This window comes from Rattus norvegicus, chromosome 19, assembly GCF_021556685.1.
Source record: "Rattus norvegicus strain SHRSP/BbbUtx chromosome 19, alternate assembly SHRSP_T2T, whole genome shotgun sequence".
Taxonomy (NCBI): Eukaryota; Metazoa; Chordata; class Mammalia; order Rodentia; family Muridae; genus Rattus; species Rattus norvegicus.
The window spans coordinates 52,995,383-53,015,416 of NC_141552.1; the positions used below are offsets into that span (position 1 = coordinate 52,995,383).

Genomic DNA, 20,034 nt, shown 5'->3' on the forward strand with positions numbered 1-20,034 from the left:
TTACTCATGGAATTCCTGATCATCTTTGATACCACTTCCTCCAAATCTCTCCTCATCTTGTCTCACTACATCCTGTTGCTTCTGTTCAGTCTTCTCTGAACATGTGATGTGACACAGTTGGTATAAATTGCTGTGCACATTTGAGTGTTTGTCTCTACCTTTCTACATTAACAGCATTTTCTGATTGACAACTGTATTTCTGGCAGCATCCCAGACACTTCTTAGAAATAGTGTTCCTGCCCTAAGGTTCTTATAGGTGACTTAATATACACATTAGCGCCTAATGAAACACATTCCATTAGTTTGTTCTTTAGATTTTCATAACTATGATGAAATAAGCAATTTAAAAGAAGGAAAGTCTGTTTTAACTTGCACTCTCGGATCCGTGGCCACCGTCATCTTGGGCCCCTAAGGAAGTATATAGTATTATGGAGGCAGTCATAGTGACTTAGCTCATGACAACTGAGAAGAGGCCAGATCTCCTTTGAGCTCTTGCTTCCTCTTTTTCCTTACCCTTTTTATCTTTCTTCTGTTTGTTTTTTAAAACATTCTCTATATTTAACCCGGGCTGGCCTTGAACTTAATGATCCTCATGCTTGCTTCAACCTCCCAAGTGCTAGGATTGCAGTGTGAGCTCTCACCCTGGCTTAATCCCACCAGTTAATTTGTTTTTAATTAACTTTCAGAAAAATTTCTGTGTGTGGATGTTTTGTCCGTGTTTATGTCTGTAATATCACATGTATGCCTGGTGCCCTGGGACTGCAAATAGAAATGGTTGTAAGCTGATATGGAGGTGCTAGGAATTGAACCCTGGTCCTCTGGAAGAGCAGCCATTGCTCTCTACCACTGACCCATCTCTTCAGTCCCACCCACCAATTTATAATAGCACACATGCTACTAGAACAAACTGCAGTAACATGTCTTTGAAGGAAACATTTAATATCCAAACCATAGTAACTTTTTACCTTAAGTGATGATTCTTATTCTTTGCAGAAACTTGCTAGAATGTATCCCTGACTGGGCCTGTGAAGCAAAAAAGCTAGAAATACTAGATATAAGCTACAATCTGCTTACAGAGGTTCCCATGAGGTATGTGTACACATGCATGCATGCATGATATATGTGTTTAAGTGCTTCTTTAGTTTCAGGTTGCCTTTCATGGTTGGTGACTGTTGAAGGACCTGCTGAGTAGGAGTTGCTATAAGGACATAGTGATGACTAGTGCATGACCTTAGCCAACAAGAAACTTTTAGTAGGACTCGGTAACGTACACACGGATAACTGCTAACATGTGCTGTCAGTTTCTGGCATGGTTAGTGGTATGATAATAGGAATATAACTTCTGTAGGGTGACTTATAATGAGCTGGAAATGTCCTGAGAACTCTGGTTTTATGATCTAACTAATCCTTTAATCCCTTTTCTGTAGGAATTGTCAGTCTCCCCTTAGATTCAGATGAGGAGCCTAAGGACAGTTAGGGCACCTGTAGAAGGCAACAGTTCACCAGGGAGATATCATTTGAATATAGCATTCTTATCCTGGAGGCTTACTTTTAGTCACGACATTTATAAATTGTTTTAAAATTTCAGGAGAACTTTGAATAGAGAGTGCTTTGTGGTAAGGTGGCATTTGAATTCACCATTACCAGATGGTGAGATTTACCTAACTTGAGGAGGGAGATAGTGGTGCTTGAGGGGTAGGTGAGGATGTTATACTATATATTCTGAAGTATTTAAATTTAAAATGTAGGCTTTTGGAGTCTTTAAAATTAACATAGAGGCTTTGTAGCACAGTAGGTCAGCACCGAGTCTCTGATCGTCATATCCAGACAGTGTTAACGGTTTAGTGAGACCTTTGGCAGATCACTACATCTTGGGCAAGTCACTAACACTTTTTGGATTTTATTGATAACTGCCTAGTGATATAATATTTTAAACTCTTAATAATTTTTATTGTAATAAAATTTTTCATTATGGAATTATATTAATAAACAGACTGAGTTATTAGTATTGATAAATGCTGTCCAGATTTCATTTCTGTCTAGACTTAAGTTAAAATAAATTTATTCTAGAAACTGCTTTACCTGTGGCTTTCAACCTTCCTAAAGCTTCAACCCTTTAATACAGTTCCTCATGTTTTGGTAACCCCCCAACCATAAATTATTTTCATTGCTACTTCATTATTTTGACCCACCAGCTTCCAGTAATGGCACAGAGACTTATATTTGTTTATGAATGCTTAGGCCTTATAGCCTAGGCTTATTTCTAATTAGCTCATATAACTTAATTAACCTGTTTATTATAATCTATGTTCTGCCATGTGGCCTGTTACCTCTCTTCAGTCTGGGCACCTGTTCCTTCCTCTGTGTCTGGTTGGCGAATCTTTTCCCCCTCCCCTCAACACAACTGATTGTTTCCCACAGTTCCACTCTCTTTCTGGATGTTTCACCTGTCCTCTCCTGCCTCAGCTATAGACTGTTCAGCTCTTTATTAAACCCATCAGGAAATGCAGAAGAGTGTTTACAAAGCACTGAGACAGACGATGCTGCATTAAACTATCAGTACTAAAGTCAGACAGTTCTCAGCTCTCTGCTGGCACACAAACCAACGTTGGAGTAGTACAGTGCAGAAGATTATATTATCCCAACACTTCATAGCCATAATCTTGCTGCAGTTATAAATCATAATTAAATATTTGTGTTTTCCTATATGGTCTTAGGTGACTCCTGTGAAAGGATTGCTTGAGCCCCAGGTTTAGATTCTGTGCCACTGGTACTCAAAATTTCACTGTGACTTCTGGGTGGGTGCTAGGTGATAGATGTGACAACTTACTTGGCTCAGTCACTTGTCAGTGGTTGCATATTCCAATAATAGGTTCATTGACTAATCTTAATTAGCTGATCTATAACAGACTTACAAAGGATTGAAGTAAGCTTTTGTTTTTTCTTAGAATTCTGAGTAGTCTGAGTCTTCGGAAACTGATGGTAGGACACAACCACATCCATGTCCTTCCGGCACTGGTGGAGCACATTCCCCTCGAGGTACTGGATGTCCAGCATAACACTCTGTCCAGGCTGCCGGACACACTGTTCTCCAAGGCCTTAAAGTGAGTGCTGCAGAGGACAGTCATTGCCTCCCACCGCACCCCCCGCCCCGTGCTCTCTGTGTTAGAGTTACGGCTCTGCACACACGCGGTGCTCATTTGCATGATAGAAAGTATAAGTGTTCATAATAAGCTGGAAAGCTGAAGTAACTGTCCAATACTTCATTATTGTGGTAAATGCTTTCAACAGGCTGGGGACACTTGGGGTTTCACTATAGTCAGGGAGAAATAGCTTCAGGTGGAACCTTTGATGAATTTCAGCTCTGCATTAAGGGAAAAGGACAGGCTACTAAAGTCAGCTTTATTAAAGCCTGAGCAAGTGGTCTTTGAGTTATGTTTTCCTGACGTCTAGAACACTAGTTAGCTGCTTTGAACATCATGAATTTGAATGTAACATCTTTCTAGAAGGTATTATTTGCCATCTTGTTATCAATTAGTAAGTAGATGGTTTTCTTCCTGTTTTAATATTTATAATCAGGTTTACCTAAATGTCATCTTTAAAGAAAAAGTAGATACTTATTTATTATTTATTTTTGTGGTGCCAGGGATTAAGTTCAGAGTATTGCTCATAGTAAATACTGCTCTACAGTTCCGCAATTCTAGCCCAGGAAAGCTGCTTTTTAATGGCCGTTTTTACAATATAAGAAGGGAGCTTAAGAGATGGAGAAACAGGTAAGGAGCAGGGATTTGACACAGGCTCACAGCTGTGAGACATACCTGCAGCCAGAGTCCACAAGTTTCTTGTTTCCTGTTGTCCAGTTTATGTCTCTCTTAATTCGTAATACTCTTAGCTGGATATTCCTCAAAATAAAATAACAACATTAAAAAAGAAATGACACTGTTTGAGGGGAATCTTCTGTTAGGCAACTTTCTGTGAAGTGTTGAAATTGTTAATTAACAAGCGTGTATTCTTGCATAACATAATCTAAAATGTAGTCTTAAGTGACTGAAGATAGTTAAGAAACCATCTACTTAACGCAGTGCTGTCAGAACAGACATACATGATCCTCACAAACTTAAAAGCTCATTAGGGATGCTGATATGAAGCATGTGCATTTAACAACACAAGTTGAAACTGGAGAGAGCTCAGTTGGCAAAGTGCATTCCTTACAGGCATAAGGATCTGAGTTCAGTTACCCAGAACTCACGTAAAATTGCAAGGCATGGTAGTGTGTGCTTATTATTCTGGCATAGCTGTTCTGACATCTGGATCCCTGGGGCTTGCCAACCAGCCATGTCACCATCCCATGGGTGGCTTTTTGAATATGACACTCAAGATCATCCTCTTGTCTACACACACACACACACACACACACACACACACACACAAGACAACAAGACACAAGTTTAATGATGTTTCCTTTCATTGAGGATATTCTGTGTTTATAAACATTATATTTGTCCCATTATTAAAATTATACCATGGCTTGTTTGTTTGACGGACAAAGATTAAACCGACTTATGTACTGTGTATGTATGTATATATGTTGCATTCGTTTTGTATAGTGCAGTTTGGACTTACTCTTAGCCAAAATGCCAAGAAACAACACAACTGCTATTTGATAAAGCTTTTCTGGACCTTAAAGAGGCAGAATATTTTTAAAAGCCACTAAAAACCATGTATTCCCTTCCCCCATAAGGTCTGTTTTTAGAACTGTACCCTAGGAAAATAATTGGATAAGAATCTAAGATTTTCATTGTAGTATCTATAATAATATGTGTCAAAAGCGTAAATAGTCTGTGTAGATACACTATCAGTATTATGCGACTAGTTAAATACATAGTGATTTGTTACAAAGAGACAACATCATTTGAAGGTTATCTTTATAGTTCAGATGTGTATTACAGTGGTATTCAGTGGTGTCCATGGCAATGGGAAAAGGTGGGTTTGCTTGCAGCCATTATAGAAAAATAGCTCGAAAAATAGCCAGACCTGTGTTCCTTCTTGCCATCTGGTTTTGAGTTACATAGATACAGAGAAAACTTCCTGGAGGAAATGATTCTTGACTTTGGGAGCTTGGTAGCAGCATTCCCCGTTGCAAGGGCATGATGGTTTCTACTTAAGAAGGCAGCAGACTCAAAGGGAATGATGTTCTGTCAGTCTCAGGTACTTGAATGCATCCGCAAATAGTCTGGAGTCTTTGCCTTCTGCGTGTGCTGGAGAGGAGAGTCTGAGTGTGCTGCAGCTGCTGTACCTGACCAACAACCTTCTGACAGACCAGTGCATACCTGTTTTGGTCGGGCACCCACACCTGCGTGTTCTGCACCTTGCAAACAACCAGCTACAGACCTTTCCTGCAAGGTGAGTGGCCGCAGTCCGTCTTAGCTATCGAGCTATGACACGTCTGACTTGCTGGTGCTGTGACCTCTTTAGCTCAGCAGGAAAAGCTTGCTTAAGTCATCCCTGGTTGAGTGGGAATAGCCAAAGAAATTGCAGTTAAAAGGTGTTTGATTTTTGTTTTAATTATTTAATAATGATCTGAGAATATTCTACCCAGAAAAGTACAGAGTTATGAAATAAAATTTAAATCTCTTAAGTTTTTCCACCAGTTTAAATCACCAGTGTATTATATAATATGCTGTCTAATAGTTTATTCTTTATATGTATTTTTATAAAATGTGTAATGTGTGTCACTTACTTATTTGTGCCTCTGTCCTTGAACCTACAGTCAGATTGGAGAACCTACAGCATCTAGGAGTGGTTCTCACTTTTCCAATTCTGTGACCCTTTAATACAGTTCCTCACATTGTGGTGACCCCCAGCCATAAAATTGTTTTCATTGCTACTTCATAACTTTAATTTTGCTACTATTATGAACCCTAACATAAATATTTTTGGACATGAGAGATTTGCCAAGGGTGTTGTAAATCGCAGGTTCAGAACCTCTGGTCTAAGTAGTTTCCATGCAGCGTACAAATACAAGACATTGAAGATCCCAGTTTGGAAACTGAGAAGATGACTTAGTGGTTAAAAGTGCTTGCTACTCTCCTAGAAAACCCAAGTTCAGTTCCCAGCACTCATGCGAGGCTGTAACTCCCACTCCAAGGGATCTAACTCCCTCTTCTGGCCTCTGAGGGCAACTGCACAGGTGTGGCATTCACCCCCACACACTTATAGATAAACATAAATTTGAAACAAAGGTACTAAGTTGCCAGGTAGGAGTTAGGACTGGAGGAGAGAAGAGAATGTTAATAATCTGTCACAGCGAGAAGACATGAGGGAGAGTCCCTGAAGCCCAAGTTTAAACAGTGACCGTGGAAGAATGTGTATATTTCAAAATAAATTTAACTTTTAAAAAATGTAACTCGGGGCTGGGGATTTAGCTCAGTGGTAGAGCGCTTACCTAGGAAGCGCAAGGCCCTGGGTTCGGTCCCCAGCTCCGAAAAAAAAGAACCAAAAAAAAAAAAAATGTAACTCAGTTGCTGGAATCCTTGCCCAATATGCACAAGCCTCATGCTCCATCCCCAGCCCTGCATAAGGCAGTTATGGTAGCACTTACCTGTAATCCCAGCATTTGAGAGATAGTAGCAAGAGGGTCAGAAATAAAGGCCATTTTCACCTATATATCAAGTTCAAAGTCAACCTGGAATGCACAAGACCCTGCTCCCCATACCTACTCCCAAAATTCTGTCATTAAAAAAAATATAACATTTTTGAGGCTGGAGAGAGGGCTCAGTGGTTAAGAGCACTGATTGCTCTTCTAGAGTCCTGGGTTCAAGTTCCAGCAACCATATTCTACAGTTTCTTATTCTGGGCCTGCTGACCATCTTGTAGGAATTGGCTTGTTCTTTCTACCAGGTGGATCCCAGGGATCAAATTCAGATAGTCAGGGGGCTGGGGATTTAGCTCAGTGGTAGAACGCTTACCTAGGAAGCGCAAGGCCCTGGGTTCGGTCCCCAGCTCCGAAAAAAAGAACCAAAAAAAAAAAATTCAGATAGTCAGGCTTGGCAGCAAGTGCCTTCCTTTATCTACTGACTCACCAGGCACAGTTGTATACTCAATAAGCAGCTGACTTAGGATATGGGTATTGTATTTCCGTTTACAAGTCAGAAGAACCTGGGCTGGGAGTAGTGTAAAAGAGAAGAGGAGGGCTCAGTGGTTAGGAGCACTGGCTGCTTGTCCAGAGGACTTGGACTCAGTTCTCAGCACCCCCATGGCAGCTTACAACTCTCTGTAACTCTACTTCCAGGGGCCTGCTACCCTCACACAGACATACATGCAGGTAAAATACCAGTACACATTAAAATAAATAAATAAAAAAGCCAGGCAGTGGTGGTACACACCTTTGATCCTAGCACTTGGTAGGCAGAGGCACATGGATCTCTGAGTTCAAAGCCAGCCTGGTCTACAGGAGAATACACAGAGAAACCCTGTCTCAGGATGGGGTCGAAGGAAGAAAAGAAAAGAAAGAAAAAGAAAAACAATGAAAATTGGCCCGGGGAATGCCTTTTAAAGAGACACATGTCACCACTGGGTCCAAGTGAACTCACCCATGATAACTGTGTCACCCTCTATTATATGCCTTTGTCATCATACCCAGGTCTTTGTAAATGCCTTTTACATGTATTTAGCATTTTGTCAGATAGCACTCATTATGTGATTATTTATAGTGGTTGCATTAATAGATTTTGGGGGAGTTGTTGGTAAGATGGTCCAATTGGTAGAGTGCGTGCTGTGCTTACTTGACTTAAGTTCAGATTACTGGAACTCACATCAAGACCAGCGGTAGTAGTACACAACTGTGACCCCAGCACTGGGGAAGTAGAGACAGGAGGGTCTTTGGGGTGGCAGGCAAGCTAGTCCAGCTTCAGGCTTAGTGGAGCCCCATCTCAAAAAACACAAACAAGCTACCCAGTGTTGACTCCAGGTTTCTCTTTGTGCACACACACCTGCTTATGCACATAAAAGTTGTACACACACACACACACACACACACAAATAATTATTTGTCTTTATTTCCAGTTTCTTTAAGTGTACATATATTATCACATAATACAACCAATAATTTTCTAAGCTTACTTATTAAATGTATGAGTTTTCTTTTCAGTGTAGTTTGGTGTGTATCTCGTGAGGAGGTGCACTTGCAAAATATGAATTTCCTAGCAGTTGAAACTGTGATGTATTAGAAAGATAAGGTAGGGGCGCTGGAGGGATGGCTCAGCGGTTAAGAGCACTGACTGCTCTTCCAGAGGTCCTGAGTTCAAATCCCAGCAACCACATGGTGGCTCACAACCATCTGTAATGGGATCTGATGCCCTCTTCTGGTGTGTCTGAAGAGAGTGACAGTGAACTCACATATGTAAAATAAACAAATAATTAAGAAAAGAAAGATAAGGTGGAGATTAAAGTAGTGATTTGGGGAACTGAAGATGGCTTAGTAGTTGAAAGCCGAGGACCTGGGCTTGGTTTCTAGCATGTGCATCCATCCTCTTCTGGCCTCCATGGCCATGCAGGCAAATACACGTGCTTGTGAAAAAGCAAGAAAGAAAGAAAGTCTAAAAACTGTTTAGAGAAATCTGATGGGAAGTTTAGTGAAATTGTAATAGTAATTCTTTCAGATTGCTAGTACTATTGGTGATTTATTTTCCAAACTTTACACATTGATTGTTTCCAAAGAAATTAAAGAAGTTTGTTAATGTAGACACTAGGTTTAGGATAACATGTGAAGAGCTTTGCTGTCAGAGTGGTGTAAAGAGTTCCCTTGTCCCGAGCAGGGTGCTGTGTGTGCAAGAACTTGGTGGTTAGTGGCGGGGGCTGCTAGTTGGCATCTGTAGAAGTGCAAACCTGCAAGGAGCCTCAGCCTCTTCAGCTTACAGTGGGCACAGGGAAGCCCGGTCGCTCACTGACATAGGATTTTGCAGCCTTGTTAGTGCTGCAGCAAGGAAGGCCCTTTGCTTTCCACACTAGGCCAGTGCTTTTCCATGGACTTCCTACAAGTCAGACGATGCTGTGCCCATCTCTGTGAGGAAAACAAGGGCAGCGCAGCGGAAGCCCTGAGTGCTGAGCGGCTGTTGTGCTGACAGGCAGCAGGCTTGGTGGCAACGGTGAACTGAGCATGGTTGACGTCCGATTAATCTCTTCTTACAAGGTTCTTTGCAGTAAAACCAAGTTGTCTTTACCCTGTGGCTGCTAGAAAATAGTGCAACCTGGCAGCTGCTCTTTTCTGACACCACATGATGCTTTGATTTCTTGGTTTTTGTTTTTTTTTTGTTTTGTTTTGTTTTTTTCAGCAAACTAAACAAATTGGAGCAACTGGAAGAACTGAATCTAAGTGGGAACAAGCTTAAAGCTATTCCCACAACCATAGCAAACTGCAAAAGACTGCACACCCTTGTCGCACATGCCAACAACATCAGCATTTTCCCAGAGATCCTGCAGCTGCCTCAGATTCAGGTACTTGGATGAGGTAGCCTGACATCCTCACTGCAGAACGTCAAGGGTGAGAGTGAGGTGCCTTTGTTAAAAGGAAGAAGCAAGGAGTATGAATAAGATTGCCTCCTCAAAAGACTTTCTCCTGAGCTCATTTTTCCTCCTTGCCAAGAAGATTCATTGAGAGTCAGGACTGAACTGCTGCTTTCTGATATCCCCAAACAGGGGACAGTCCTCTACTTTCTTAGACCTTCCCTCAAATGGCCAAGGCAAACCCCAATCCTATGTCAGGTTCCTTCCCTATCACTATAACAAGAGTCAACAACTTTAACCACAGGCGTGCCCTAGAGGTGTTGGCTGAATAATAGTGACAAAACTACTACTTAAACAGCATGGCCAGACTGCTTTATAGCTGTGCAAAGCTAATATGTGCTGCCCATGAATATGGCTGAATTCCCCTTTTCTTCAGAGATAGAGTGTGTCTTGTTCTCTTCTCATGTGCTCACTTTAAAATCTGAGTCTACTGAATTCATTCCTGGGAAGAAATAAGTTCCCAATTGAAGCTAAGGGGAAGATTGAATGTTTGAATTTGAATGAATTGTACTCTTGTTTGGTTTCTCTATTTCTTCTCAGTTTGTTGACCTGAGTTGCAATGATTTGACAGAAATACTAATTCCAGAGACTCTGCCTGCCACTTTACAAGACCTTGATCTTACAGGAAATACAAATCTGGTTCTGGAACACAAGACTTTGGACATGTTTAGGTAAGAAAAAAAATCTGAAACCGATTCCATATGTTTCAGCCGTCAGTGAGTTATCGTTAGATTGTGGAAATCTCGGTTAATTAAAGGAACAGAGTGGATTAGGCCGGAACACGCTTAGACTCTCGTCTTTGGTTCATTTCTACTGAGCTACACACCAAGTCATTTTACTTGGCAGGCATAGATACATGTCTGGTGGCAGAAGTCATATTTTAACATCTAGGTGACAATGTGTATGTATTCTTTCAAGATCTTTTATATAGCTTAAAGGAAGTAGACAGCAGAAGCTTAGAGATCTTTGTGACATCTTAGTTGAGCCTATCTTTAGCTTCTGTTTCGCCTACCACTTTCTCTTCTCCTACATCAGAGCCACGGGTTCATCATCCCACTTTGATTTATTCTTTCTGGAAATGCGTCTTAGTCTGTCAAAAGATGACTTTCTAAAAAGTGCATCATTGTTATGATAGTTCTGATAAAATACAGAAGAGAATATGATTTAATCTTCCCTTCTTCACCTCCTACAGCCATATCACAACACTGAAAATTGATCAGAAACCTTTACCGACCACAGATTCTACAGTTACATCAACCTTCTGGAGCCATGGACTGGCCGAGATGGCTGGGCAGAGGAATAAGTGAGTCTCAGGCCTGGGGACTGGAGAGACAGACACCCATCGCCTCCTAGGCCTGCTCTGCTGTCACCACTAGACTGCGCTGTCCTGTCTGTCTCACCGTCATGAGTCTCAGAACTTTAGCACGAGATAAGATCCTTCTAAAGCCATGAGAGAGAAAGAGGATAAAGGGGACATGTAGCCCACAAAGTACTAAATACCTCTTAATGTCTTCTTAGGAAATAAATTTCCTTTTCTATGAGTGAAATTTATAGCAAGGCCCAGTCATAAATAGCACTGATTTTCAATTACCCCAATCGGAGATGATCCTCTGCTCCTGTAGACTTCCTCAGAATGGTCCCATCAAAGCCTATGTCCTATATTAAGTTTTTCTCTATACCTTCTCCCTACACACTGTTCTATAGAGAACAATTCTCCTTGGAGCAAGGGGAATAAACCCAATTTTATCGGCAGGTGTGCTCTAATGATCTTCACTGAGGGATACTGACAAAGTGAGTTCTTAATCTCCATGACCAGAAAAATATATCTTTCTAGCTTTTGGTAGCACTGCAAAGTTAATATGGACTGCCTATGAATATACCTGAATCTCCTTGCCTTAGGATGCTGTCTCTGTTAGTGCTGCCTGACTGTCTTATCTAGGAGCTGCCTTCTTATGGACATAGACTTACCATGATGCCTGTCCATCTTTACTTAATACTTTTCAAAAGAAACTTCTGAAGAAAGATCTTTGCCAGTAATCTTTTGTGATTATGTTTCTCATCTTTGTTCCAGACTCTGTGTGTCTGCTCTGGCTATGGATAACTTTGCAGAGGGCGTGGGGGCTGTGTACGGCATGTTTGATGGGGACAGGAATGAGGAACTCCCCCGTCTGCTGCAGTGTACAATGGCAGACGTGCTTTTGGAAGAGGTACAGCACTCAACAAGTGACACCGTTTTCATGGCCAATACCTTCCTGGTGTCTCACAGGTAAGCAGGTGGGTCGGATAATCCCTAGCTCCACTTGGCTTCTAGAAAGTAAGTCTCAGGAGTGAAAGGGTATTGCTTACAGACCCAGGATCAGAGAGCTGTTCCCCTTCCTGTACCACAGTCTCTTGGCATCAGCAGAGTGTGGTGGTCATTCCTCTTTAAAGAACCGGTGGAGTCATCTGCCCACTTTTGCTAAGCATCTGGGAAGGCTAGCACAATACGGAAGGTTATATGCCAGTCTGTGTGTGAACATTTAGGGAAAGAAGGGTGTATGCTTTCCCAAGATTATCCAGTTAGCTGATAACCTACAGAAGGCCAACAGGCAGATTATGTGTTAGAATAATTATTACTGTGATTTATCCAACTCTTCTTCCTCATTAACATCTAAGACATTTACAAGCAAAACCCTTGCATCCCAACTCCTGAAAATCTCTTAGCAGCAGAGAGTGCCTTGCACCTCAGGTAGGCGGCTAAAGACTCCGAGTGCTGAGATTCAGAGCAGTCAAGACTGGAACCTCTTGTAGCTGGAGCTGGTTTTAGTCTCTCATGTTCAAAAACAGGGTGTTGGGAAAGGAGTCTGTTCTCAGTAGAATTGAGGTAGAAACTTGGCAGACTAACGGTTTGGAAGAGGGAACTGTGCGGTCTGTCTGCTGAGGACCGAGTGCTTAAGTACTGTACCATACTTTTCATCCTTATCTTCACAACAAGCCAAATAGAGAGGAATGCTGTCAGCTTGACTTCTTAGAGGAAGAGTTTGCTGGGATTTTACAGTCAACAAATAAGAAAAGGAAATTTGGAACTAGATTCTTCTGGTAGTATCTGCCATGTTCGCATTACCTCCAGGATGCTGGGTACAAGGCCTCTCTCTCAAGGAGCTTAGAACCCAGGTGCTTCTCAAAGTGTCCCCAGCCTTCTCAGCATTAGTCCTAGAAACTTGCGCTGCAGTCTGAAGGCTTCACAGGAGGGATATCTGTGGACAGACACAGGGACAGTGGGGAGAGATACCCCTATTGTGCCATATAACACCCCCGAAAATCTTTGTGGCCGAGAGTGGTAGGCTAGACTTTTCACCACCACTGCCACCATCACAAGTACCTGCCGTGGTTGGATGAGGGTGAGTAGTTCACCATAACACTAGTTGCCATGTCTTCATTTTCTTTTCTTTCTACACAGGAAATTAGGAATGGCTGGCCAGAAGCTAGGTTCCTCTGCTCTCCTGTGCTATATTCGACCTGACACTGCCGACCCAACAAGTAGTTTTAGCTTGACTGTAGCCAATGTTGGCACGTGCCAAGCTGTCCTGTGCCGAGGTGGAAAGCCAGTACCTCTTTCTAAAGTCTTCAGCTTGGAGCATGACCCAGAGGAGGCACAGAGGGTGAAGGACCAGAAAGCTATCATAACAGAGGTATTCTTGCCAATCATGTTCCCTCCCCAGATCTACTGAAAGCTGTTTGAATAGAAGCAGAGAGGGTCTGTTTGCTTCCTCTTGTGACCTTTAAACTATGTCCATCCACTGATAAAGATTTAGTTCATATGGCTTCAGTATCAGTATTAAAAGAAATGTAGGGGTTGGGGATTTAGCTCAGTGGTAGAGCGCTTGGGTTCGGTCCCCAGCTCCGAAAAATAGAAAAGAAAAAAAAAAAAAGAAGAAGAAGAAAAGAAATGTATAGGCTGATATGGTGATTCTGTGAATCCCAGCGGTTGGAAAGGGGGAGACAGGTGGATCTCCAAGGTCAAGGCCAGCCTGGCCTATATAGGGAGTTCTGGACAGCCAGGACCACACAGTGAGACCATGTCTCAGAGTAAAATAAAGCAAAATCTACTGAGCAGTTAGTGACTAGCAAAAAGCAAGAGGGAAAAGCTGTAGGCAGGGGCTGGCAGGTACTGAAGGCTGTGGTCACCTTAGCAGGTCACCAGCTCATCTGGCTTTGCTCTTCTCAATAAACCTGCTGAATGCAGATCTCAGTCTTGTTCCTACACTTACTGCATACATACTGCATACTTACTACACACTTACTGCACACCCTTACTGCACACATACTACACACCTACTGCACACCTACTGCACACATACTGCACACTTATTGCACACTTACTGCACACATACTGCACACTTACTGCACACTTACTACACATACTGCACACCTACTGCACACTTACTACACACATACTGCACACTTACTGCACACTTACTACACATACTTACTGCACACATACTGCACACATACTACACACATACTGCACACCTACTGCACACTTACTACACACACTTACTGCACACATACTGCACACACTTACTGCACATACTACACACATACTGCACACTTACTGCACACATACTGCACACTTACTACACACACTGCACACATACTACACACATACTGCACACTTACTACACACACTTACTGCACCCATACTACACACATACTGCACACTTACTACACACTTACTGCACACTTACTGCACACACTTACTGCACTTGTGTTGTTCCTTTATGACAAAGTGTTAAGTGGCTATTTATGATATCTCTTTTCAAATAACCTTTGCTTCTGCAGTTAGTGGTTACATACGAAAATTGTTTACTGCAAAAAATCATTCTTGTGCCCATTTTAAATTAGATTGGTTTGTTTATTTATTTATTTATTTATTTATTTATTTATTTATTTATTGGTTTAAATTGGATTCAGTTTATGACTGAATATTAAGAGGTTTCTTTGTGTATTTAGAAAGAAGTCTGTTATTAGATATGTGCTCAACAAATATTCTCAGTCTGAGGTTTATTTTTCCGTTCTTCAAACAGTGCCTTTAGCGTAGCAGTTTGCAACTTGTTGGTTGTGACCCTTCAGGGGTTGAAAGACCCTTTCACAGGGGTCACCCAAGGCCATTGGAAAACACAAATATCCACATTATGATTCATGACAGTAGCAAATTACAGTTATGAAGTAACAACAAAAACAATTTTATGGTTGGGGGTCACCACAGCATGAGGAATGGTGTTAAGGGGTTGTAGCATTTAGGAAATTTGAAAACCACTGCTTTAGCAGAAAGGGGATTTTAATTCTTCTCCTTCATTAATTATTGTGTGCACGCATGTTGTGAATTAGGAGGGGTGGACGCACAGCCACAGCCTGCGTTTGGAGGGTAAAGCACTACTTTCTGAAGTCAGTTCTCCCCTCTCTCCTTTATGTGGTTCTAGGGATCCAGCTGGGCGCCTCTGTCTGTTGAGGTCAATCCTGCAGACCTGAGGCGTGTTTTATTATATAGTGTTATGTTTTATTTTGTTTCAAGACAAGATCTCACTTTGTAGTTCTGACTGTCCTGGAACTCACCCTGTAGGCCAGGCTAGCCTCCTTTGTGCTAGAAGTACAGGCGTATACCACTACTACCTGGCTCTCCTGAGTAGTTTTCATGACAGATTTTGTCTTCTTTTTGTTTCATAGTGTTAAATCTGAGACTGCACTGACAAACCCAAGATTACTCATGTGTTTGTCTACTTTGTCTTCTAGAAGGTTTATACCTTGTAGAGGCTATGAAATATTTGAGTCTGTAGTCTATTTTGAATTAGTTTCCAGAAAGCACAAACTCTTGCGTCTTTTTTTGTTTTGCTTATGTAATTAAATTTTTTCTCAGTCTTTAAAGTTAATTTTCAATTTAATTTTTTGAGAATTTTATACATGGGTATTATACATTATTTCTATTCCTCTTTGTCCTCCTACTTTTCCTGTTTTCTCCCCCTCATGACCTCTTCTTCAATCAGTTACCGTTCTATACACACACACACACACACACACACACACACACACACACACACATACAAACACACACCCCTCATAACTTGTTTGATGTTGCTTGTGTGTGCGTGTGTGTATGATATTATGAATATGGGTGTGTAACTCCCTACGGCCATGGTATGTAAGAGGACCACTTTGGGAGTCTATTCTCCTTCCACACGGGTTCTAGGACCCAGCTCAAGTAATCAGACTGCACAGCAAGTGCTCTTCATACTCCTCAGCTCTGAGTCCTGATGGGTTTTGCTTGTTTTGTTTTACTTTTGAGACAGGATCTGTCTATGTAGCCTTAGCTGTCTTGGAAGTCACTATGTAGACCAGGCTGGCCTTGTACTCCTAGAAATCTGCCTGCCTCTGCCTCTGCCTCTTGACTGCTGGAATTAAAAGCAGGAGTCATAGGCCAGGCTTGGGATGGGTTTTTGCTTCATATTGTTTTGTTTTGTCTCTGTCCAGTTATTTCAGAACCTTTTTCTTGTTAAAGAAAGAATGAAAAGTCTTGAGAGATAACTCAGTGGCTAAGAGCACTTGGACTATCATGAGGACTAGACTTTGGATCCCAGCACCCACAAAGACGTGTTAACTCTCGCTTCAGGGGATCTAATGCTTATACCATACACATAGATGTGTACACACACACACACACACACACACACACACACACACACACACACAGAGGCACAGACGCTTAAAAAAATAAGAGGGGGAAAGCATCATTTCTTCTTTATCTAAGGGCCCGTTTCTTGGCTATTTTATCAGAGTGGTGCACAAGAACTGTCCACTTTAGATTCTAACCAAGGAAGCACATAGTCATCTAGTCTCTCACTATGGCTGCTACTGGGAGAACTGGACTAAGAATGCACCACTCAGTCAGGACAAATGGAAGATAAGTGACAACATTTTATTTGACTAGTCTATTTTTACAGAATAACCTGTTCTATAGGCAGTAATGTTTAGATTTTTCTAAGCTTCTGGACAATTGTGAAGTATTTTTATGTTTATTTTAATCATAGACATGTTATTTGCCAAGTACTGTGCCTTCATATTTTAACCTTTATGAAGGAAGTGCTTTTATTTCTACTTTATATAAAGAAAATAAAGTTTAGCATTTGTGCCAAATTCTTATACATATAAAGCCATACATAAAGTCTTCCTTTTACTCAGAGAGTAACTGCAACTGTGAAATCAATATCTTGGAGTTGTTAGAGATTTTGTTTGTTTTTTGGAAGAGGTAAACGTGTGCAGTGTGTGTCCATTGTTGTCTGCAACCAGAAAGACTCCTTTTCCTCTTGGTTTAAACTCTCAGGTATCTGTTGGATCCATTCGTTCTTCTGAGTTTCAACAAGACCCCCCTTTTTAGGCACGGTGACCTTGGGATGCCTTTAATGCTCCAGCATCTAAGATTCTCTGATCCATTTGAAATCTGTTTCGTTCCATTGTGCCGATAGTGAGTGATCATTTTTAGTGACCCATCTGAGTTGGAAAGCCTCAAGAAAATAATAGTAATGGCAAACTGGTGGCAGTTTGTGTTTGTTTCCGAAACACAACTCTCTGAATAAGGATATGCTGAAGTTTGTCTGTGTTAGAACAAGGATCTTCTGAGGTGGTTCTGCCTGTTAGTTGCTTAATTTTAATTGGATTTGACTTTAATCATCGGTATAATAATGGTATGACATTTTGTTCTAAACTTCTAAACATTTATTTTATGAGTTCAGTTGTACTGCTCCTAGGACAAATAATACCACATATAAACTTGACTTTATTTCACATTCCTGTGGTGGTTTGAGAGGAGCCCCAAGGGCTCATAGATTTGAATGCTTAGTCATCAGGGAGTGACACTGTTTGAGAAGGATTAGGAGGTGTGGCCTTGTCAGAGGAGGTGTGTTCTTTGGGAGTGGGCTTTGAGGTTACAAGAAACCATGCAGGCCCTCTTCTCTCCCTAACATTGTGATTTAGAAAAAGCCCCAATTGTCTATCACTATTGTTTTTTTTTCTTAGACTTTGTGTTTCTTCACCTCTAGGACAACAAGGTGAATGGGGTTACCTGCTGCACCCGGATGCTGGGATGTACATACCTCTACCCCTGGATCCTCCCCAAGCCTCACATATCCTCCACTCCGCTTACCATTCAAGATGAATTGCTGATTTTGGGAAACAAAGCACTGTGGGAACACTTGTCCTATCTAGAAGCTGTCAGTGCAGTCCGTCATGTGCAAGACCCATTAGCTGCTGCTAAGAAGCTGTGCACATTAGCACAGAGCTATGGTTGTCAGGACAATGTGGGGGCAATGGTGGTTTATTTGAACATTGGTGAAGAAGGCTGTACCTGTGAAATGCATGGGCTTGCCCTTCCAGGCCCTGTGGGATTTGCTTCAACAGCAACCATCAAGGATGCCCCCAAGCCAACCACTCCCTCCTCTAGCAGTGGGATTGCCTCAGAGCTGAGCAGTGAGGTGTCGACCTCAGAGGTGAGCAGTGAGGTGGGTTCCACAGCGTCTGACGAACACAACACTGTGGGCCTGGAGACGAGCTTGCTTCCCAGGCCTGAGAGGCGCTGTAGTCTGCACCCTGTGCCCTCTGCAGGCACTTTCCAGCGCCAGCCTTCTTGTGCTACCTTTTCCAGCAATCAGTCTGACAATGGACTGGACAGTGACGATGACCAGCCTGTTGAAGGCGTCATAACCAATGGCAGCAGGGTTGAGGTAGAGGTAGACATTCATTGCTGCCGAGGCAGAGAGTCTGAGAACTCCCCTACTCTCCCGAAGAATTCTTCCTACCCCTGTTCAGAGGAACATGCTAGGGGGTTGGGTTTTGGGATCCGAAGACAGAACAGTGTGAATAGTGGTATACTTCTGCCAGTGAACAAAGACAAGATGGAGTTACAGAAGTCTCCCTCCACTTCTTGTTTGTATGGAAAGAAACTCTCCAATGGCTCCATTGTGCCCCTAGAAGACAGCCTGAACCTCATTGAGGTGGCCACAGAAGCACCCAAGAGGAAAACTGGCTATTTTGCTGCCCCCACTCAGCTGGAACCAGAGGATCAATTTGTTGTCCCCCGTGACCTGGAAGACGAAGTGAAGGAGCAAATGAAGCAGCACCAGGAGAGCAGGCCTGAGCCTGAACCCAGGGAAGAGGACCGGACAGAGCCCCTGCAGGAGTTTGATACAGCACTGTGATTGTACCTCGAGTGGACACAGCCTGAGGGAGGGCTGTGTGGTATTGGGGAAGGGATCTTCAGGAGATGTTTGCCTCAGTGTTTCAAATCATAGATGTGTGGAGTAGAATTTGGAGCCAAAAAGTTGAGCACTAGCAGGGTCTGGCTCTTGAGCTCGTACCGTCATCAGTGTTAAACTGCGCATTGAACCTTCCTTGGAGTCCCAGAGTTGCTGGGAGACATCAGATGTTATTCTGTGTCAGTCCTGCCACCTGCCATTAACCCTTTCTCTCCTAGGATCATTTGAGAAATTGCCTGCCTGGGCAGGAAAGGGGTTATTTCTGTGGAGGAAGTAACTGCAGGTTGATTCCCTTTACTAATTGCTGCTGACGGATCTCTGTGACAAGAGAAAACACCTTATCTCTCAGACTAACTAGTGGGGTGTGGTGTGACTAGTCACATGGTTTCCGTTCTCTAGGAGAATACAGCCTATCAAATGATGTCTACTGGAGAGATGAACCAATCAAGCAGGCGATTTACGTACGTACTGTTATGTGATAAGAGCACTTTTCATTGACTGTGAACCTTTTATTTTTGAATCTGCACTCAGAGCCAATCTTCTTAGAGGCGGCCCAGCTCCTTTGTCCCTAGGTAGAAGTAATTGAGCATTGGAGCCTCTTTGAGGGGACTTGGGAGGGTCCTGGAAATTGATCTGTTGGATGTCAGACTGTGAAAGTTCCTGAGAAACTTGAGGTGGGAGGATTTATTCTGTGGAGAAAGATGGGGAAGGAGTAAGAACTAAGGCTCCTTCCCTCAAGTCAAAAAGAGACTCAGCCCTGGATAAGCTGACCCCTGCTAGGAACTAGGATCACAAGGCAGGGACTTGTAGATTGGCCTCTTTTCCTAAATGTGGTAGAATTGGCAGCCAGCCTCTTGATAGACTGACACTGAATTACAGCAAGTAAATGCAACAGGAGACCAACTAGGAACACATATATGGGCAGACAGATCTCACAAGTTAGGCTCGCTCTCTCTCTCTCTCTCTCTCTCTCTCTCTCGCTCTCGCTCTCGCTCTCGCTCTCGCTCTCGCTCTCGCTCTCGCTCTCTCTCTCTCTCAGGATGTTTTCTAGAATGTTGGTAGTGAGCTGAGGGCTCACCCTGCATTGTTTGACACTGTGCCCTTGTGAATACTGCTGATTCCCCTGACATGGTTCAAAGTGCTGGGCTCAACGCAGGGAAGAAAGACTGTTCAACTGGGAGTTGCT

General features: G+C 42.4%; 1 protein-coding gene across 1 annotated transcript in view; it reads left to right on the top strand.

Moving 5' to 3' along the window:
* Phlpp2 (PH domain and leucine rich repeat protein phosphatase 2) overlaps window positions 1-18,791 on the top strand; it is a 66,663-nt gene extending 47,872 nt beyond the window's left edge. The window contains 9 exon segments of the mRNA NM_001109131.2: window positions 994-1,089; window positions 2,949-3,104; window positions 5,203-5,403; window positions 9,333-9,495; window positions 10,105-10,235; window positions 10,757-10,867; window positions 11,636-11,830; window positions 13,004-13,235; window positions 17,637-18,791. Coding sequence (NP_001102601.2) covers window positions 994-1,089; window positions 2,949-3,104; window positions 5,203-5,403; window positions 9,333-9,495; window positions 10,105-10,235; window positions 10,757-10,867; window positions 11,636-11,830; window positions 13,004-13,235; window positions 17,637-18,791 — 2,440 coding nt within the window.
* The last annotated feature ends 1,243 nt before the right edge of the window (window positions 18,792-20,034 follow it).